We start from the raw sequence: 22,290 nt of genomic DNA on the forward strand, positions 1-22,290 counted from the left end.
CTCTGTTGTCCTTGCTGCTTGTGTCTAACATTGAGTGCAAAAAAGAATCAGCGTAATTTTTTTTTTTTTTTTTTTGAGACAGAGTCTCTCTGTGTCGCCCAGGCTAAAGTGCAGTGGCATAATCTTGGCTCACTTGCAACCTCTGCCACCTGGGTTCAAGCCATCCTCCTACCCTACCTCAGCCTCCTGAGTATCTGGGAAGATTCAGCTTTTTTTTTTTGACACAGAGTCTCGCTCTGTTGCGCAGGCTAGAGGTCAGTGACATGATCTTGGCTCACTGCAACTTCCACCACCTGAGTTCAAGCCATCCTCCCACCTCAGGCCTCCTGAGTAGCTGGGATTATAGGCGTGCGCCACCACACCCAGCTTTTTTTTTTTTTTTTTTTTAACAGTAGAGATGGAGTTTTGCAATGTTGGCCAGGCTGGTCTCTAGCTCCTGGCTTCAAGCAATCTACTCACCTCGGCCTCTCAAAGTGCTGGGATTACAGGCATGAGCCACCACACCTGGCCAGATTCAGCTTAATTTCTAATCAGACCTGAAAGGTTGAGGATTTCCATCAATCACATTTAACACAGAGAAATGTTGTAATTTGTAAACATTACTCTTCAACAGGCCCAGAGGGATAGTTTTCAAATTGTATTTCCAAAATATCCTTGGTTTCCAGCTAACATGCAAGTGATTGATTTTAATTGAAACTATTTTTAAAAACTGTAATGAAAGGCACACATTATATATTCCAAATTTCTCATTAGGATGACCAGTGATTAACTTGAGCTGCCAGGTTAACTTGTTTGGAGACAAGTAAAGTAAACCTTCCCGTGCCCTGTTCATATATTTGAAACTTCCATAAACAGAGACTTTAGTAGGGGGCCCCTGGCTCTTCTGCGTACACAGGCTGTGCATGTCCATTCATGTGACATTGTCGGATCAGGCACGCCACCACAGCTTTTTTGTGCTAGGTCTAATTTATGCCCAGCAAGGCCCAGGTATATCTGTTTAGGAATTTGCTTTTGCCATAGAGTAATAGTAAGTTATACTAGTGATTGCTAACATATTGCAGTGTGATACAACAATGTAAATTTAGACTTTTAAAAACATGTTTTAAATCAAGTAAGAAAATTTTTCATATTTATTATTTTGACAGGGAATACCATGAACTTATAAATAAAATATCTTTCAGATAAATTCCATTAATACTCTTCATTAACACCCTTGGTTCATTTTAATTACAGGCATCTTGAAATTAAAAAGCAAACTTTTGAAAAAACTACCATTTGCAACCACTTACCTATGTGGATTAGGATTTCCTTGTTATTCTGCAACCAAGCAGAAATAAGTTATGCCCTGCAGCTAATATAGAACTGTAGATGTCATCCACAACCTCGTATATCAGAGTTTTGTGTTCATAAATATAACCTTGTTTTTCTGATTAACTTTTAAAGTAAATATTACTGGTTATTCCTAAAAATTCTGGAGATTTTCTTTCATCCAGCCTTCAATGTAGGGCTATAGGGCTCTATACTGGGCAATTATTTTTACTTACACATCATCATTATAAGGTGTAGATCTTGGAGACCATAAGCACTATTGAGTGTATGTCTTAGTCAGCTCAAGCTGCTATAACAAAATACCATAGCCTGGGAAGCTTAAACAACAGACATTTATTTCTCACAGCCTAGAGGCTGGGGAGTCCAAGATCAAGGTGCTAGCAGATTCAGTGTCTGGTGAGGACCTGCTTCCTGGTTCATAGACCACAGTCTCCTCGATCCTTGTGTGGTAGAGAGAGGAAAGGAGCTTCTTCAGGACTCTTATAAAGATAGCAATGCCATTCATGAGGGCTCCACCCTCATGGCCTTATACAATCCTAATTACCTCTCAAATACCCTCACTAATACATCATACTAGGGGTAAGGTTTCAACATATAAAGTGGCAGAGGTGGGGGTGTTGCAGAGGACATAAGCATTCAGTCCATAACAACAGTACACAAGCTAATTACTCTAATAATTTATTACTGTTTTATATAACTAAAAATGTGATGTCTGGAATGTAAAAGATGAAAATTAAATCATATTGTAAAATGAATTTTAAGTTAAGGAGACTAGATAAAGACTGTTGTGGCAAAATCACCACTTTACATTTTGCATATAATCTTTTGTACGATATTAGAAATTACATTGAAGGTCAGAGTTTGTCTCTTTAGCAATTCCATATTGTATACAAACTGAACTCTTCCAAGAACACTCAAAGCACAAAGATGATAACAATGTAACCTGGTTTGGTTGGTAGAAAAAAGAAATTAGGAAGAAGTATGTTGTAATACATTGTACCTGCTCTCCAATTTTAACTGGACTCAGTTCTGTCTCTCTTCAAGACTAAGAAAATCACTCATCACTTTCCCAGCTTCTTAAAGATGCGTTTAAGAGATAAAGGTGAATGGCCTTAGAACCTGATACGTGTCTTCTGGGTTATATTATTCATTGTTCTTGCCCTAGACTTAAGTAAATGGCTTTGGAAAAAACCTTAATTTATTAACACATGAAGGCTTTATTCCCTGTAGGACTTGAGTGTACACCTCAGAAGTCTTGTAAAATTTATTTTTTTAAAGCACATTATTTATGCATTTGTTTTCTGTATCATCTTTACCCACAAATATAAATGAGGTTTCAGGAAAACAAGATGATAACAAAATTGTATGTTTAGAGAGCTCTGCAACAAAAATATCTTATTGCTTGAGGCATTTGATATAAGGAGTTTTTCATATCTTAATTTTAATAAATAATGTCTTTCCTGGCTAAAATTCTCCTATTCTAATCCCTCCCACGGCTATCAATATTTATCGTATTTCTGCCATGCGCATGGCTCTGGGGCCCAGATAAGCAGCTGCTCTTCTTATCCACCTCTTTGCTTACCTTGTATTTGTTTTTTTTTTTCTTTGCAGAGACCCTCCTGGATGACTTCCTTCTCACGTACACTGTCTTCATGACAACTGATGACTTGTGCCAGGCTCTGTTAAGGCAATATCCTTCATTATCTTCAGGCTGCTGTGTCCGCTTCCTCTCAGACAGATGTCCCACATTAGGAATTAACTGCCTTCCTTAATTTATTCAACCCCATAGTAGAGTGTGGATATGTTAAATATTAATGTAATGATATCCAAGGTAGAAGATGAAATGAGACAGACAGGGGAAACTGGAAATGTGAACGGCTGTTTTCACATCCTATGTTGTGGCTATATTATACTGTTTATATTACGTTCGCTTCACATCTATGCCTCATGATTGCTTAGAAATCTGGAGGCAAAATTGGCCTGCTGGGTAAACCCCAGAGTCAAGAGATTGTGTGGAATGGCAAGATCATGGAATAAATGGACTTAAAGGAGAATCAGTTAAGTGTCAGACCACTTGTGAAGGAAAATGCACATATGTGATATCATGTTCCTGGCAAGTGTCTCAGGGGAGACAGGCCATTCCCCCACATGGGAGGTTGAACCTAACCCCTGGAATCAACTGTCATCTTTTCACAGCTTTGTCGCTGCATGCTCTCTTAGAATGATGGATGTGATTAGAAGGTTAATGACCATTTAAGGAAGCCTTATAATTTTATATACTAACTAGAAGAGATGCAACATAGGATCATTGAAAGACCACAAAACAAATCCATGTAAACTTACTGAAAGTCTCCAAATAGTCTTCTTGCTTCACAGTATTTAATGTATTCAAATGCATTTAAGTGTTTAAATAGGCTGTTGCTGTACTGTTTTTATTAAATGAAACTGAAGATTCCACTCTAAACCACATGAAAATTTTAAGGAAAATGGATTGCTTTTGTATATATTAAAGTTCTATTAAGACCTAATGATGGCTGGGTGTGGTGGCTCACACCTGTAATTCCAGCACTTTGGGAGGCCAAGGTGGGAGGATTGCTTGGGTCCAGGAGTTCAAGAGCAGCCTGGGCAACATTGTGAGACCCCATCTCTAAAATATATATATGAGATATATATATATATTTGGTATATAGATAGATAGATATTTGCTCTATATATATATAGGTATACCAAAACTAGCTGGGCATGATGGCATGTGCCTGTGGTCCCAGCTACATGGGATGCTGAGGGAGGGGGATTACTTAAGCCCAGGTGGTTGAAGCTGCAGTGAGCCGAGACCGCGCCACTGCTCTCCAGTTTAGATGACAGAGGGACACTGCCTTCAAAAACAAACAAAAGACCTAATGATAATGCTTATTTAATATCCTTTCTCTGTTAAATAATTGTTATATGTCTCCCAACTTTACAGCATTTTCCCACCTAAAAGAATACTTTAAAGCTTCATGAAGGGCATAAAGTAACATCTCTCTTAAAAAAATATATAACTGGAAATAATGATTACTTTTAATGCTTTACTATAGCCTATGACCAAACAAAGCTATAGTAGATATTTTGACACTTTTTAGAACCAGTTCATAAAATTGATCTTGAAACGTTATTTAGTTTTGAATTTGGAAAGTTTCAGTAATATGTGCAGATTTCCTTCACAGCTTTGAAGTGGAGTGTTGCTAAGACATTTAGCAATAGCGATAAGATATTGAACATCTTTCTTCAAAAGTGTTTTGGAAAAATATCTGTGAGCTAATTTCATTTACATTTTAATGCTAACATATTTCTAAAACAATTACCACCCATTAAGTAATATAAAATATACTTATAACAAATGAGATGCCTTTCAACTACATTCTTTAACTATGATCCTAATATTATTTGTGATTGTCATTTAATAATTTAATGTCCTATAAGATGTCCCTAAACAATCTCTAGAACTTAACTTGGATATATATGTTTTGAGTCTTTGACTAAGACATTATATACAAAAATTTAGTTCAGATTTTTATGAGCCTTTTTACCAATAATCAAAACCCATGAACTCTAAAACATTTTAAGCCAGAAGTCTTTCTTTATGATTGTTTCTGTATATTTGCACTCTGCCTTTTATGAAATAATACCACAAACACAAAGGGAATCTATATTTAACGTGAGATATTTTTGTGCACATCTTAGTGAAGATGTGTTACATATTCCACTACAACCAACTTCTTAGAAGTGGTCTAAATTATTTCTGTTTTTTTCCAGTGGTTTTAAAACATTATTTATAGATTAAAGCTATTTGTGCTGGTTTTAGATATTTTAGATAAGTATTTTTATTGTAATAGTATTTAATAGCATCATAAAGAGCATTAAATTCATAGCTCTGAGCCAGCTAATATTCTGTGCATTACATAGAAGTTATAACTCTCACCACATGCCTTCCCACTATTTCCATCAGCAGCTAAATTTATAAATCAGTGTAATCTAGCATAGACAAAATGTAAAAGAATGTCTGTATCCTAATATTGGAAATCAGATTAATACAAATGCAAATTTAACTGGTAAATATATTTTAAATATATATCTTGCAGGGAGGAAAACAAGGTAAAGCAGATAACTATGAATGGAAAATGGTTGAAGTGTTGCTTCTTAAAATTATTTTATTCTGCTAGTCCATAATTGTAGAACATATATATGCAGCTTGACTACAAAGTTCATATCTTCATTTACATATGATGACCTAAAAAATTGCATTTCTTAATTTTCTTGATTTCTTTTCTTTATATTAGTGAAGGTATTATATTCACAGGAAAAGAAGAGAAGAACATTTGTTTAAGGGGAAATAATGTAAGATAAATCTTTGAGACAGGTCTTGCTCTGTTGCCTAGGCTGGAGTAGAGTGGCTCGATCATGGCTCACTGCAGCCTCAACCTCCCAGGCTCAAGTGACCCTCCTGTCTCTGCCCCCCAACTAGCTGGCTATACAGATGTGCATCACCATACCCAGTTAATTTTTTTCTTTGTAGAGATGAGGTCTCACTTTCTTTCCTGGGCTGGCCTTAAACTCCTGGGCTCAAGCAGTCCTCCTGCCTCAGCCTCCCAAAGTGCTGGGATTATAGGCTTCAGCCACCATGGTTGGCCTAGATAAATTGTTATTATATTTTGCCTTTCAAGAGAAAAACTAAAAGAAGTAGAAACAGATTTTTTTTGTGTTTGCCTGAGTTTATTTCACAGGTGGAAATCAAAGATGGTCTTAATGTATTTTTGCAGGATGGGGAGACATTGACTAAATTATATTTTAAAATATTAGCAAAGCCTGAAATAAAGTTTATTCCAATTTTGCAATTGTATATCAGTGTTAAAGAATATATAATCCTGTCCAACAACCCTAAAGTGTTTGATGTCATAGCATTCCCTATTCCTAGTCATCTTTTTAATGTGTCCAAGACACTCAGAACTTACCATTTTGGAGACAACAAGAATAGATTGGTTTAGAATATGCCAAGCTGCTGTTGCATTCCTAGTCATTTAAACACTTTGCCTTTGAGGTTGTTATTTTTATGTAATTTTAACAGCATAGTTTACATACGGTCATCGTGTATAAATTAGGAAATGCTAATAAGTACAATAAAAATAATTCATGTGCTCTAAAATCTCATTACCTTGAGAAGCCACTGTTAACTATTCAGTATATATCCCTCCAGATAGTGACATTAATCATATAAATAAACATTGTTAACAGAAGTAGATCGTCCTAACATATTCTTTTCTTACTGGCTTTTCTACTCAAAGATACATTGTGCATATTCTCTGTCAGTAAATGTACTGCTGGGCCATCATTTTTCTGGCTGCTGAATAGTCCATTAAATGCATATATAATAACTTAGTCGACTATTCTCAGTTGCTGAGGCATTTAGGTTATTTCTTTTTTTTATTTTAAATGAAATAATTTTCATTTTATTTTAAAATGAAAGTTAGCAGTCCCTTTTACCTCTGTGTTCACACATGTACCCAATGTTTTCTTCAAGTAAGTTCCTAGGAGTGGGCATTTGAATTATGTTACAAATTGTGTTGCAGAAATCTATACTCATTTGGAACTACTTTAGAATCACCTGGTTTTACAGAATGTGAATTTCTGAGGACTAGACAGCATCTGGCCTCATTCTGACCTAAAATGTATTGAAATAGTATTCACCTGTGTAGTGAGGCTAGCTCTCTTCTTGGAGTCACTGTTGAAATTAATAGGCCACCTAGTAGCTCATTGGGCTGGCATTAACTGCATGTTGCCTATGAAACCATGTCAGCAGCTGTCAGTGAAATGGTCCAACCCTTCACTTCCTGGCTGCCCACCGAGTATACTTCAGTCATTTTCCTCAGTTTACTTTTGCTCTTTTCATTGCACACCTTTTGCTCTCCCTACGCATATTCTGTTCTTCCTGCATGTTTGTACGCTTGTATGCCTTCACATATTTTGTAAAAATAAGAGTAAATGGATGTCTTCATATTTTAAATTTTTCAACAATATAATTTTTTCTTAACCATTTGCACCTATTCTGCTAAGAAGTATCAAGGCAAAGAGGAAAACTCAGATGTTCCTCGTAGGAAACGTAAAGTCTTGCATCTTGTTTCCCAGTGGATTGCTCTGTACAAAGATTGGTTACATGAAGATGAACATTCAAAAATGTTTTTAAAGGTAATCCAACATTTCCAGATATTCTTTGATGCCAAATAACTGATTTTATTTTTAGTTATGCATTTTAAAAATCTCATTTGTAGGTAACAGTCATTCAGCTTTCTTGTGATAGTCAAGTTGTGATTCAGAGAATATATGTTTATTTTGACTTCTGAAGCTTGATATTCTGTATCTAAAAGTCATGGAAATTTTGATTGCTAATGAAATAATTAAGGAAGGTAAACCAAAACATTCAAAATTTGATATAGCTTAATATGTTGATATTCATTATAAGTTTAAAGTAACCAGTTCTCTATATATAATATTTGCATAAAACATTATTTATCATTTAAAAACTATATTGACAATATATGTTCTATGAAACATTTGTCAGACGTGGTATACTTTGAGAATTTTAAGCAATAATTTGTAAAATATATATAATCTAGTTTTACATTTAGAGTGAGACAAACTGATTTATTTTTTTCTAATTAACAGGCTTCAATATCTTTTCAACACAGATGATTATCTGGAGAGATGATTAGTAAGACAGTTGGACTCCTTTGGCCACCAAAATCATGTTAAGTCTGCAGGTTAGGACAGAGAAGGAATACAATGGAATTCTAGCAAGGAAGAGTTCTAGTTCAGAGTAGGCAACTGCCTAAATAGACTCAGCCTTTCATGAAGGAAACCACTTTGAATTCAACATTCAGTTGTCATTTAGGCATCCAGTTAAAAACGAGTCTAACCGACTCTTTAAACTCATGTTGTTTTCAAAGCAACTGCTTAATTTAATTCAATTGACTTTTTTTTCCCAAATGATTATGTGGAATTGTGTGTGTGTGTGTGTGTGCGTGCGTGTGCGTGTGCATGTGTGTGTGTGTGTGTGTGTGTGTGTGTGTGTTGAGACAGGGTCTTCCTCTGCTACCCAGGCTGCAGTGCAGTGATGCGGTCATAGTTCACTGCAACCTCAAATTCTTGAGCTTGAGAGATCCTTGCACCTCAGCCTCCTGACTATCTGGGACTAAAGGCATGCACTACCACACTCAGCTAATTTTTTCTTTTTAGTAGAGATGGAGTCTTGCTTTGTTGCCCAGGCTGGTCTCGTACTCAGCTCAAGCAATCCACCCTACTCAGCCTCCCAAAGTGTTGGGATTACAGCCTGAGCCACCACACCCAACCTATATTATTACTATTATTATTATTATTATTTTTTTTTTTTGAGACGGAGTCTCACTCTGTCACCTAGGCTGGAGTGCAGCGGCGCGATCTCGGCTCACTGCAAGCTCCGCCTCTTGGGTTCACGTCATTCTCCTGCCTCAGCCTCCCGAGTAGCTGGGGATTACAGGTGCCCGCTACCACGCGTGGCTAATTTTTTTTTTTTTTTTTGTATTTTTAGTAGACACGGGGTTTCACTGTGTTAGACATGATGGTCTTGATCTCCTGAACTCATGATCTGCCTGCCTCAGCCTCCCAAAGTGTTGGGATTGCAGGCGTGAGCCACCGCACCCGGCCTATTATTTTTTAAGATATAGAATGGGCTGGAAATCTCTAGTAGCCAGCCAGCTAGGGATCTCTAGAATTCTCTTTCCAGAATTTCCACCTATGGCCCTGAAAGCGGATAGAGAGCCATGGCAGTTGAGAGAGGAGCTATGAGTTATGATCCCACTCTGGATCTCATTGGCACCTGGTGAAACCCGTACATTGTCCTGAATCCCTCCTTATTTCCTGTGTTAGGATAGCCATGGTATGAGTCTTAATCCCTACAAAATGGGCATTCAGCCACTGGGCTGTCATTTGTCTTTTTTCTCCAGACCATATATAGGAATGTACTGGATGATGTTTATGAATATCCAATACTTGAAAAAGAATTGAAAGAATTTCAAAAGATACTTGGAATGCACCGTCGTCAGTAAGTATTTCATTTTCCTAATTATAGTTAATGAAAGAAAACAGCAGCAAATATGATAGAATTTGGAATGCCTTACACATAAAAGTTGATTTTGAACATTTTGACTCAGATTCATCTTGATGCCTTAGCTTTTCTAGTAGTAAATTGTGTGTTTTGTTCTTATAACTCAAAATGAAAGAACACAGAATTCAGCTGATTGACTATTGTTTTAACCCTGTTCTATATAGTAAAAATAACCTGGGCCATAACAACCCAGTGCATAAAAACAATTAGTAAATTATTACTTAATTTTAAAAGTCTGTTTAACTTGTCATTTTGGGGCTTGTAACTATCTCTATGGAATAGGGAGGAAAAGTTTTATAAATAGGTCCCAGGGAGTTGTGGAACATTTTATTTTATTTTATTTTTTGAGACATAGTCTCACTCTGCTGCTCAGGCTGGAATGCAGCAGCGCAATCTCGGCTCACTGCAACCTCCACCTTCTGGGTTCGAGTGATTTTTGTGCCTCAGCCTCCTAAGTAGCTGGGATTACAGATGTGCACCACTACACCTGGCTACTTTTTGTATTTTTAGTAGAGATGGGATTTAGCTGTGTTGGCCAAGCTGGTCTTGAACTCCCAACCTCAGGTGATTCGCCCACCTCAGCCTCCTAAAATGCTGGGATTACAGGTGTGAGTCACCACACCCGGCCTGTGGAGCATTTTAAAAGCTCAATTTTATGGGTTCTCTGAGGTTTCTTTATCAATTTAGAAAGACTTTAAGAAGCCATTTACTCAATGACTCTTGGCAGGTCTAAGTGTCCCCTAGGTATCTGTCATTAATCTTTCAGATTGGCAACACCCAACTTTACTATTAGTGATATTACCGTTAAGTCCCCTTACTAATTTTGGTAAAAGAAAACATCGAGTCATTCAGTTTTTAGATTTAGCCACAGAGTTCATCTAAAAGGAAAAATTGTTATCTGATTTACAGTGTAGTTTATATTTCATAAACATAAAACACATATATTGTCAAGTTGTGAAAAGCTTCTGTTAAGATTTCAACAGTCACAAATTGCACCTCTCATAGAAAATGTTAATTCAAGCCTTTCAGATTACTAATTTGTGATTTAAAGCTTGACTTAATTTTAGTAAAGGGAGACCTCATTGCAAATTAATCTGAGGTAGCAAACAATGTATATAGACCTGAATCATCAAAATCTTACATTGAGAGATTTAAAAGTAAAGTGCGAGTTAGCACTGTACCTTAGAGATGAATGTTGTAAATGTTGGTGGTCTTCTTTTGTTACAGTCTACATTATGTTTCCATAGCCTAAGACTTATATGAAAATATGAACTAATAAATGAAATCAAAAAAAGAGAAAAGGACAACCTTGTCCTCAAAATAATTCCCCATATGGAAATTGCTCTGTGCTGTGAGGCAGACCTGTTACAGCTGGGAAACTTTAATTCATGGTTTAATACATGTAAACACATTTCATCAAATACATTAATGGAAATTTAATACATTCCATTTTAAAAACCTACACAAAAATGGTAAATAATAAAGTAAAATAAGAAAATTATATTAAGAAATGATTCTTGGTAGGCACAGTGACTCACACCTGTAATCCCAGCACTTTGGGAGTCAGAGGTGGGAGAATCACTTGTGTCCAAGAGTTTAGGAGTTTAAGGCCACCCTGGGCAACATAGTGAGACCCCGCCTCTTCAAAAAATAGAAATTTAGCTGGGCATGGTGGCACATGCCTGTAGTTCCAGCTACTTGGGAGGCTGAGGCAGGAGGATCACTTGAACCCTGGAGGTCAAGGCTGCAGTGAACAGTGATCACGCCACTGCACCCTAGCCTGGGTGAGAGAGTGAGACTCTGTCTCAAAAAAAAAAAAAATGATTCTTGTCTATTTTGATAAGATTATGAAATAGCTTTAGATTCTAGAGTAAGATTCAAGCCCTAAATGTAAAACTCATGACTTTTTTTTCTCTAGCCCCAGTATACAAATAGAGGAGAAAGTGTTTCTTTCTGAGAGCAAGACTGATACCTTTAATTTATAGTTCACCTAATGATGTATGAAATTGGCCCCAGTACTGGCTCCTTCATAAGTGGAGGTGGCCTTCAGAGGGCACTTGAAGGTGGGCATCTGCGGAGATGATTGGAGATGGGCAGAGTGTTCCCAGTTCCACCTCACAGAGACACATCCTGGAGAAGACATGCCTTAGCTGAATGACTTAGCTATCTAAATAGCAATAATTTCACCTAAAATCTGTCACTATCACTGTATGAGAAAACTTATTTATATGGACTGAATATTGCAATTTTTAAAAATCCTTATTTCTGTGGACTGAGTTCCCATGGACTGAGCAGATCCAGTTCCTCTCTCACTTCTGAGCTTCACTTTCTGTGGGTAGAAGGCAAAGTATATCTGTTGAATCATAACTTCTTTACTTCCTGGCTTATTTGAAATTCAGAGCCCAATGTCAAATGTGTTGTACATAGTGAATTAATGAATACTGTGTTTTATTTTTTTAAAGAGCAAAATCCTCTGCCTAGTGCTGGAAAATTAGTCTTCCATAATAATAACTGCATTATTCTGGGTTTGGGACAAAGACTGACTTCTTGCCATTTTTCCTTTCAGCACTGTAGATGAATATTCACCACAAAAAAAGGTAAGCAGATGCTTCTATACCTAAAATTAGGTGATCCGGTTTGGAGACCTTGTCTTGCCTCCCTTGGCGTGTTTCATAATTAAAATGAATACTGCCTCGAGCAGAACACGACAAGGTGGGGCGCCTGGGGCTGCAGCTTCCCTGCGCTTTCCTGCTTTGCTTTAGTTATCCCTGTGCTGGTGCAGATCCGATTTTAGCTGTGTACCCTTGGCTTTTTGACATTCTGCTGATTTTGTGGTGCATTTTAGAGTCTTGGGACTCCCTGCTATCCCTGGAGTGATATAAATTTGAATTTTAAAATGTTTATGTCAAAAAACAAAATGCAGGTAGGAGGAATCTTGACTCTAAGAGGAAAGAAGTCTTGTAAAGAAAATATTTGCACTTTTAATACAACCAAAAGAGAAGGTAGTAAGTGGGAATGTGTTCTCAGTCCAATTTGATGAGGGGGAAATATGGACTGAGATGTCAGGCACAAGTTTGGGAGACACAGCTATATCAGGTGGATAATCATAATGAACAGTATGCCTGTGTCCCTTAGGAAAATCATTGTACTACAGCAGAGACATTGAAACCATCTCAAAGTTGCTTCTGTGAAAAATGTAATAGCAGAGGATCGGATTGTGATAACTTATACCTTATAGGTTAATGTTGGAATGGGGAAATGATGTTTATCTCAGGAGACTCTATGGATGTTTGTAATAGCCAGATGTGAAAAATCATGTTGCAGGGAATAAATATAAGGGATTTTGGCCTGCTGCTGGCCTTAGCCCAGGCCCATCAGATTGCTCAGAATCTCCACCACCCCTTGCATTAATTGAGGCGACTCCCAGTTTATTTCTCTAAGACTGGATGGGTGGATTTCATATTAAAAAAAAAATTGGCTAGCTCTTTTGGAGCATGTTGTAAACAGCTATGATTTTCCAAAGGGCAGGAATGCATTCATTCATTGTTCTCTTTCTCCCATCTCACAGAATAAAGCCCTTTTCCACCAATTCAGTCTTAAGGAGAACTGGCTCCCGCATAGAGGGACTGTGACTGAAACGGAGGAAAGTGAGTATGGTTTGAAGTGAGGGTTTGGGGGTGGGTAGCAGTTAGCCACCATTTTTCTCCTACATTGGCATATCAGCCTGACTAACCTTCATTTCCAGCCGTCACCCCTCAGATAAGCATGTTAGCATCAAATAGCATGGTTTTTCTTTTCTTTCTTTGAGCATTATGGTTTTCTTAGATCACGTAATACTGTCCCAAGCACCAAGGATACTTACAATTTGGGAAGCAAGGAAAGGAGACAATGCCTAGAGCCTCCTTGCATTCTTGAGAGGAGGTAAAAATGAACAGGAAACTCAGCCTTTTCCTCCTAGAACCATCTCCTCCCTGCCTTCATCAGCCCATTGCCTATGACTAACTGGAAGGATCACCAAAGTCAATGTGCAGATTTGGGCTGAGTCAGTCCATGACTCAGTCCACAAGAAGAAACTCTTATGGAGAGAAGGCTGTACGGTAGAAGCTCCTGCAAGGCCAGGCTGTGTGGGCAGTGCTGCCCATCTACTGTGTCCTCAGTCACTGCTTATTTGCTTGAAATAAGAAATATTAACAGTGGTTTTCTCCTTTTAGATAAAGATTGAGTCAAGTGCAGAGCTGGAAAACACAGCAAATTAAAATTTTAATGCAATTGTGACTCACAGACTCTCTCTTTTGACTCATCTTTCTTCATATGCTGAAATTCTGAGTGTGATCATTTAATATTTGCTCAATTACTGGAACTTGTAAAAGAAGTCACAAGGATGCTTATTACATTAGATAGTGTTTGCATATAATGCTGCTGATAGATGGTTCTGTTGGCTCATATTAAGTGTCATCCATACCAAGTGAAAGAGAAAATAAAATTATCTAACTTCCTAATTCATTCGTTGCTGACCTTCCTTGCCCATTTATCTTAAAGTTTGATCGTATAGTTTTCCAAGCTGAGCTGCAAAGAGGCAAAGTATTCAAGGCCCCCAGCCTCTTTTTGTTTATCAGTTTATTTAGCAAGATGTAAACTTACCCTGCATATAGTGGTTTATAGACCAGATTTTGCCTTGCTTAAAAATTCCATCTTCCTATGGAAGGAGGGAAGCCTTTTTCTCTCTCACTAGTCTATTGGCAAAACACAAAACAACTATTTGTTACGTGCTGTTGTTTTAGTGACGTACCCAACCAAACCAAATATGTCAAGTGTCTCCTGGTGGTGTGTTTACTTTGAGGTTCTATACATATAAACTCATAGTTAGACGCTTGCTTCATTTGTATTTCTATGAAAACATTCCTGGGTTTATTTTTGTGGTGCCATTTAAACTGCATATAAAATTTCTCCAGAAGCTTCACTCTCAATTTTTTTGCAACACCAAAGAGTAGAATATCTAGGTGTATTATTGTCCTTCTGTCTATTTGAAAGAAGCTAGTGCATTTTATACATTTATAGTAGCTGATATAAGAGGCAATGTGTCAGTTACTTCCATTGCTATTAAAACAGCTTCTGCTATTAATATCATAAAGAAAACATTTTTCAGGACCCATTCACCCTGATAGTGATAATGTCCTAGTAATAATTATTAGCACTACAGACAATAAAAAGGAAATTAAAAAGGCTAGAAATGTGACCTCCATTTGGAAACTAAATTCATCACTACCTTGATGGGAGAAATGGAGTCATTCTTAAATGAGTGAGAAAGCTGAACTCAAAAACCAAGGCAGATAACAGATTTTTAGATAAGCTTATGAGAATTCTAATAGCAAAATACGGTGTTCTTGATGGGGCCACTGAGATTGTCCTGAAATGGAGTGTAAAGGAAAAATTTATGAATTGGACACTTTAATATGCAGCTTTGGGAGATCTCAGCAACTGTCAAAGAAGGGATTTAAAAATACAGTCTGTGTACCACAGATTCCACTGTATTATGGTCAGATGGTTTCTACAATGAGTACACACTTGTGTGACTTGGGTCTCTACATAATGAAAAGATTAAATACTACTTGTGCTTGTTAGCTGGCTTTATAACGTCTGAGTTTCATGTGTTTGCAAGCACACATTTATAGACATATACCCTCAGGTGCTCATGTACATATATAAAAAATCTAACTCTATATGTGTTATACTGAAGAGAATAGCAAGGTGGGTGGATTTAGAAAAGTTGATCAAGGTGCCTTGATTTGGAAAAGTCTATACCTCGTGACCACTGTTCTCTGTTTCCAAACAATTCTTTTCACTTGTGCAGTTTTCTGCCATGTGTATATAACAGAGCACTCCTATGTCAGTGTGAAGGCAAAAGTTTCCAGTATAGCCCAAGAGATCCTAAAAGTCGTGGCAGAAAAGATCCAGTATGCAGAAGAGGATCTGGCTCTGGTGGCCATCACATTCTCTGGGGGTAAGTTGTTTTCTACCCTTGAATATTAATCTTTCACTGATCTCCTTCAAAAGGAGGGAGTTGGCATTTTTGTAGAGTAAAAGTGCAGCTCCTCCCTTCTGGGCCCGCAGCTGGATGACCACAGTAACAATAAGAAGCTGCCTACCAGAAGTGTTTCCATGACAACAGTTGGGTACTGTGGGATACTGAATTTCCTCCCCAAGAACTGAATAGAGAGGCATGCCAGTGTTTTGAAATACATTATAAAGCTTTTCATATTTTGTACTCTAGATAAGCCTTCTATTTTCCTATTTAAATTAACCTGGGAAATTGCTAAAGAGTGAAATTACTTTGGGGGGGGGAAAAAGGAAAGATGGCCTTGAACCAGTCCTATTGCGGGCTGACAATTTAATAGTTAAAGACTCCCTATTGAAAGACAAACTGTACAATAAGCTGAAAGCTCACACGGCGATATTCCTTTAGGTGGACGTGGGGAGTGAGGCCTGGTTACAGCTTCTCCTTCTGTTGGGCCTTATTTATCCTCAGAGAATGGTTTATTGTCTGTTTTGAATAAGATCACACAGATTACAAGCTGACACTATTGATCTATGCGGCTTGAACAGACCCCTTCGTTTTCACTGGAGCCTGTGAGATCTCAATGTTGCTGGCCTCCTTTTTTGGTTTGCAATCTTTATTTAATATCTCCTTAACCCTGAGAAAAAAATACAAAGAAAGTGACTTAGCATCAGTAGTTGAAAAATGTGAGCACTGTGTGGGCTAATTAACCAGAGATGCGGGCAGGGGAGGGAAGCAGATTAACCGCATTCCTGTTTACCCTTTGTTATCATTCTGCAGTTGGGAGATGAATATCAGAATATACTTGAGGGTAAAGTATCTTGTTCCTATGGCTTTGTTGCTCACAGGCAGGTAAAATGGTCCTACAAGCTAGTTGATTACGTATGCAAATGAAGCCCTTCTCCCTGGGCCTAATACATAAGAATCCCTGTCCCTCTCCCAGGGCTCTAATTGTATATCTTAGCAAAACATGTTCTAGAAAAAAGAATTTGAGAAACATATGGGCTAAATGAATTTTAATCAGAGAGTGGTTCGATTTTTAATAATATATTTCAAATAGGTATGATAAATGTATGTTATGTTTAATTTTCAAGTGACCAAAAATATAAAAGGATTTTAAACAGTATTAAGCTTTATCAATACTGCTTAATTAAGCAGTATTAAGCTTAAGCATCCGCCTCTCAAGGTAGTACCACTACAGAGAGTGATCCTGGGGTCCCCATTCAGACAGAAGGTGCCAGAGAAGGAAGAGCTGAATGAACCCTGCAGCAAAACTGAGACCCGTCTCCTTTGGGAGCTGACTGAGAGTCAACCCAGGGCCTCATCAGGATGGGCAATAGCGTTGTAATGTGTATAGACCCATTGCTAATCATCCCTAGAAATATCAGCATATCTCTTGAATTATCCCACAGATTTGGCAGTGTGCCATTATTTTCCATCCTCTACTTTTTTCTGTAGAGAACCTTTCTGCCTGCATCTTTTTATCCCCCAAACAATAATGTTTTAACAAAGAAAACAAACTCAAGAGCTTAATGCATTCCTTGTTCTAGTTACATAATTTTTAATAAATTATATTTTAGTCCTACTTCAAAAAGAAATGGTGAGTTTTTTCTTTGTTTTTGTCAAAAAAAAAGTTTGAAGATATCAGAGATGTTAGAGGTTTTATGGATTTTTCTAAAAGGAACAATAGTGTCATTCTCATAGCTTTAGTAGGTCTTTAGCTGTTTTTTACCCAGGGTAGTTATACATATGTAGTAACAATAAACTACCCAGTTATTCAGAAGTTAAAATTCTATCAGTTTTAATCTTTCATAGTATAGTGACAAACCTGAAAATAAGGGGAAAAATGTTTCTCAGCAAATGGAAAAATGCTATCAGAAAGCCATGACATTTTATTCTATAAAGTGTGAATGGCTCTCGTAAATTCAGATTTAAGGTATACATAGGCACAGAAAGGGCTGCAAGAAGTTATAGCTGAACAAAGAAGGAGCAGATGGAACCCAGGAGATGGAACTTCAGAACCCAGCTGTGTGAGACCATCCGCTATACATGTCACCAGCCCAACATTATAGTACTGTGGATCTTTATAATGCTGGGACATAAAGAATATATTAGATTATTATTTGTGTACTCTGCATTAAACAGAAATGTTCAAAACAACACTTTGCATTTGGGCCAATTATCTAGAAAAGGCATATGGAATATTGCATTTCCCAATCATGCTGCATAACTGAACAGCTACCTTAGGAGAAGTTGATTGTCACAGTGAAATAAACTTTAATATGACTTTAGTCTACTCCCATATGCATTTTGTAGTTAGGAGGAGGGCATTTTCTAGGAAGAAAGCTATTATGTTATAAGACGGCTCCAATTGTGGTAGAAAATGGTCAAAGGATAGGAACAATTTGCAACAAGAGAAATAAGATAGAGAAGGAATATATGAAAAATATTCAACCTACTAGTTAAGAAACACAAAGTAAACAGAGAATCTACTTTTTGTTTTAGCAAAATAGTAAACTTACCAAAAGTAATGATCAGACTGGGTGCAGTGGCTCCCGCCTGTAATCCCAGCACTCTGGGAGGCCAAGGCAGGCGGATCACTTGAGGTCAGGAGTCTAAGATCAGCCTAGACAACATGGTGAAACTCCATCTGTACTAAAAATACAAAATTAGCCAGGCGTGGTAGCAGGCACCTGTAATCTCAGCTACTCGGGAGGCTGAGGTGGGAGAATCACTTGAACCCAGGAGGCAGAGGTTGTGGTGAGCCAAGATTGCACTAGTGCACTCCAGCCTGGGTGACAGAGTGCAACTCTGTCTCAAAAAAAAAAAAAGTAATGATCAGTGTTGGTCAGTGTGCAAGTTTTATACCTATTTTTTAGGAAAATATATTGTCTTTCTTTTTTAAAAAATAAAAATCAGAAAACAATTTGGTAGTTTATATCAAAAACTTTAAAAATATTCTTTCCCTTTGACCTAGTAATTCTAATACTGGGAGTCTGTCTTAAGAAAATCATTTATAAGCAGACAAAGATTTAAACATAAGGATATTGACTTCAGCAATATATATTATGGCTGCTATAATAATAGATCCCATTTACCAAACCCCAGTTATGTGCCAGGCCCCATTCCAGTACTTAGCATACATCATGCCATCTAATTTATATGACCAAAAAAATTAACCATTAAATGTTCAACAGTAGAGGAAAGATTAAATGATGGTATAATTAACTATTATATAACCAATTAAACATGACATATGTAAATAATTTTGGTAAGTGGATAAAGTGCTTATAAGAATATCAGAATATAAAACTATGGAATAATTGCAAATGTATATGTGTATCCACAATAGTTATAAATGCATATGTATAAATCATTGCAAATAAATGCAATTATTTATGTGTGTATATATACACATGGTTATATAAAAATCAGAACAAAAATAGACCTAAATGTAACCAGTGTTAATATGGTATTGTTATCTTAGATGAGTAAATTTTACTTTTTCTCTTAAACTGTTCTGTGTTCCAAACAACGACTAAATGTTATAGGAAACAACTGCAAGAGGACTCCACTTTCTGGCCACTGAGCAGTGAGAGCTGTTTGTGATGCCACTGGTATCATTGTATAGAGTGTGCAGAACTTAATTAATCCACTTTAAGTTCCATTTACTTTTAAGTATTTTTCTTTGGCAAGTTTCACTTTTTAAGTGTACTGTGTAGGCCTACTGCTGCTACTGTTGTATTTCTGATTATTCCTTTTTTTTTTTTTTTTTTTGCAAATAAAGAAAAGCATGAACTTCAGCCGAATGACTTAGTCATCTCCAAATCCCTCGAGGCATCTGGTCGAATATATGTCTACCGGAAAGACCTGGCGGACACTTTGGTAAGGACCTTCAGCCTTGTATTTGAAACAAACAGGCCAGGTGAGGTGGCTCATACCTGTAATCTGAGCACTTTGGGAGGCCAAGGCAGGAAGATGGCTTGAGCTTAGAAGTTTGAGACCAGCTTAGAAGTTTGTGACCCTGTCTCTACAAAAAATTTAAGAATTAACTGGGCATAGTAGTACACACCTGTTGTCCCTAGGTGTGTGCTGAGGTGGGAGGATCTCTTGAGCCCAGGAGGTCGAGGCTGCAGTGAGTTGTGATCTCATCATTGCACTCCAGCCTGGGTGATAGGGTAGGACCTTGTCTCAAAAAAAAAGGAACACACATACCCCATAAATGTCAGATCAAAGCATAGGTTTTATGTGTTTATAATGAATGTTAAAAAAAATTAAATTATTTCTTCCCTTATCCAATGATACAATTCCCAAGTAACAGTACTTTTACAAATCAAAAAGGGGTTGAGCAATTCAATTCAATCCAATCCAACTTGAGGAATTCTAAACCCTGCCTAAGTGAAACCCTTTCTAAGACTCTGAAATAAGGGATTTGAGACAGGTGACTCCTTCTCCCTTCGAATTTTAATTTCATTTCTTCTTTTTTGGTGAGTATATGAAGATGAGGCTGAGAAATGCATCCTAGGTGGATTTAAGGAGAAAGAGACCTTTGTTTCAGTACGTTTGGTACACTTCATTCCATTCCCTTGAATAAAAGCATGGATGACCTGCCTTCTCTGTGTAGAACGGGGTCATGGTGATGGGGCATCAGCTGCCACTGAAGATAAAGAGTCTGGAGAAATGTAGAACCCACACTTTAAGTTACTTTCAGTCCAAAATTTAAGAACACGTATGCCTAAGTGGGTGATTTCATTGCTGCTGTGGTTCCTAAAGACCTCAGTCCTGGGATTGGCTTCTGAATAGCAGGACCAGGCTTCAGATCTGTCATCTAGAAAAAGTGGGCTCTAGCAGATTGCGATTGTGTCTGGAACTCAGAGTCCCCATCTCTTCCTGGAGCCATCGCTGGAGCGGGTCTTTCTTGCTGGCTCCTGTTGTATGTATAATTGAGAAATCTGCATACCACGTGGGTTAACCCAAACTACTGATAATAGTTTTATGTCCAGATATATGTCTACTGGAAAGACATTTTATGTAATGTTGTCTGCAGGATATTAAGCTATCATAATAATGTTCATCACTTATTACCAGATCTGTATGTGCTGAGTAATTTACATACGGTATCTCATTTAACACTTCCAGTAACCCTACGAGAGAGGCTGAGTAACCACTCGAGTGCTTGGATTTTTAAATGCAATTATGTGTTTGACTCTGAAGCCCCTGCACATTCCTTCCATTTGTGCATGGCGTACTTGGACCTTTCCTGTGCTGTCCTTCAGCAGGCCACAGTCCTGTGTAATTCCGTCAGTGAAACATAACCAACTGGGTGCTGCACAGCATTTTTGAGTGAATAATGACATTGATTTTACTGCTCCCCATGAAGGAGGACGATCTGACATGTAGCTACTGTGGGGCTTGTTGCGGTAGAGGAAACCCCCACTCTGAATATCCTCCATGCCTCCTCTGCCACCCATACGTGGCCTTCTCAGGTAGCTCCCTCCTGTGCATCCCCACGGCTCAATCTACCACTGTCCAGGGCCACCTTCAGAAAAGAAGGCAGGCCCGGGCAATGCCTTGATGGAATAAATAGGTGCTGTGAAATATGTTCCTAGAGAAGCCAGACTCCATCCTACCCTCAAAAGCTTCCCCTGCCAACTCTTGACACCACCTAAAATTGTCCTACTGGAATCATAGATTTATATATTTCATCACCAAAAGATGTCAGTTAAAATCTAGCATTGTAAGGGAAGAATAACACATGAAAACACCAGTACCTACTATCACTTTCAGATAGATTAATCTTAGAAAACACTAATTAGAGCACTGAAGGAATGAGATAGAAAAATTTAATGTTCCTTGGCAAGGGCAATGGACAGCCTTGAATAAATAGAGTTATTCAACCTTGAATAACTAGAGTTAATAACTCGAGTTGGGTAAGGGACCCAATCAGGGAGAAAATGGGGACAAAAAGCCAAGTAGAAATATCCTGACACCTCCAAATTATTAAGCAGGTATGTGTGTTACTTCCTCACTCTGGGTCTTTCTTTGAAAGTCGGCAGTAGAGTCTGTCTGGTCTTAGCCTAGCCAGACCAATCCCTGAGAAACCTCAGCTTTTCCTCCACCTCAACACCTCTAAATTTGTTAGCTGGTTCGTTTGGTCATTGCTTGCCGAGCACCACACTGTGCCCTACACTGGGGATACAGAGACAAAGTGAACCTTGACCTGCTGCTGAGAGGACTGAGTCTGTGGGAAAGCTCTGTGAAGATCTTCAGTCATTAGGTTTTTTAAAAAAATAGGAAACCTTTTCATCAATGTAAAACTTCTAAAATGCAAATAATTTATTTTTCAGTTTAGAAATATGGATTAATATTTGGCACCTGGAATATTCCCTTTATCCTACTATGTCATTTATTTTTGCAAGGTTCCTTCTGTTTGTTTTAAAGTTATTATTCAAATCTAACGCTTCAAATGGGAGAATTTATATTTTCATTAGAAAACATCAACTATTTTGGAAAGATGCCAAATAATCTTTTTAATAACTTTGGTGGTGAAATAGATTGAGAGTTGTGATGGCATCTAATACTTTTATGCCATATCTTAAGGAAATACTGTTACCAGCCTCATAGTTGTTAGGCCCTATTTACATAGGGAAAGCAGTTGATACTTAAAATAATAATCTACCATGGGATATAAATGAAATAATTTCTATTTTTTATTTCATGTTAAAATTTT

At 37.5% G+C, this 22,290-nt stretch overlaps 1 protein-coding gene across 2 annotated transcripts in view; it reads left to right on the forward strand.

The window, feature by feature from the left end:
• Window positions 1-22,290, forward strand: part of RAPGEF5 (Rap guanine nucleotide exchange factor 5) — a 239,890-nt gene that overhangs the window by 188,408 nt on the left and 29,192 nt on the right. For both annotated transcript variants that reach the window (XM_054495020.2, XM_054495021.2), the window contains 7 exons: window positions 2,941-3,019; window positions 7,407-7,551; window positions 9,345-9,442; window positions 12,072-12,102; window positions 13,074-13,152; window positions 15,357-15,506; window positions 19,348-19,445. In XM_054495020.2, the coding sequence (XP_054350995.1) occupies window positions 2,941-3,019; window positions 7,407-7,551; window positions 9,345-9,442; window positions 12,072-12,102; window positions 13,074-13,152; window positions 15,357-15,506; window positions 19,348-19,445 (680 nt within the window). The remainder of the gene's footprint in view (window positions 1-2,940; window positions 3,020-7,406; window positions 7,552-9,344; window positions 9,443-12,071; window positions 12,103-13,073; window positions 13,153-15,356; window positions 15,507-19,347; window positions 19,446-22,290) is intronic.

Source organism: Pongo pygmaeus, chromosome 6 (genome assembly GCF_028885625.2).
Source record: "Pongo pygmaeus isolate AG05252 chromosome 6, NHGRI_mPonPyg2-v2.0_pri, whole genome shotgun sequence".
NCBI lineage: Eukaryota > Metazoa > Chordata > Mammalia > Primates > Hominidae > Pongo > Pongo pygmaeus.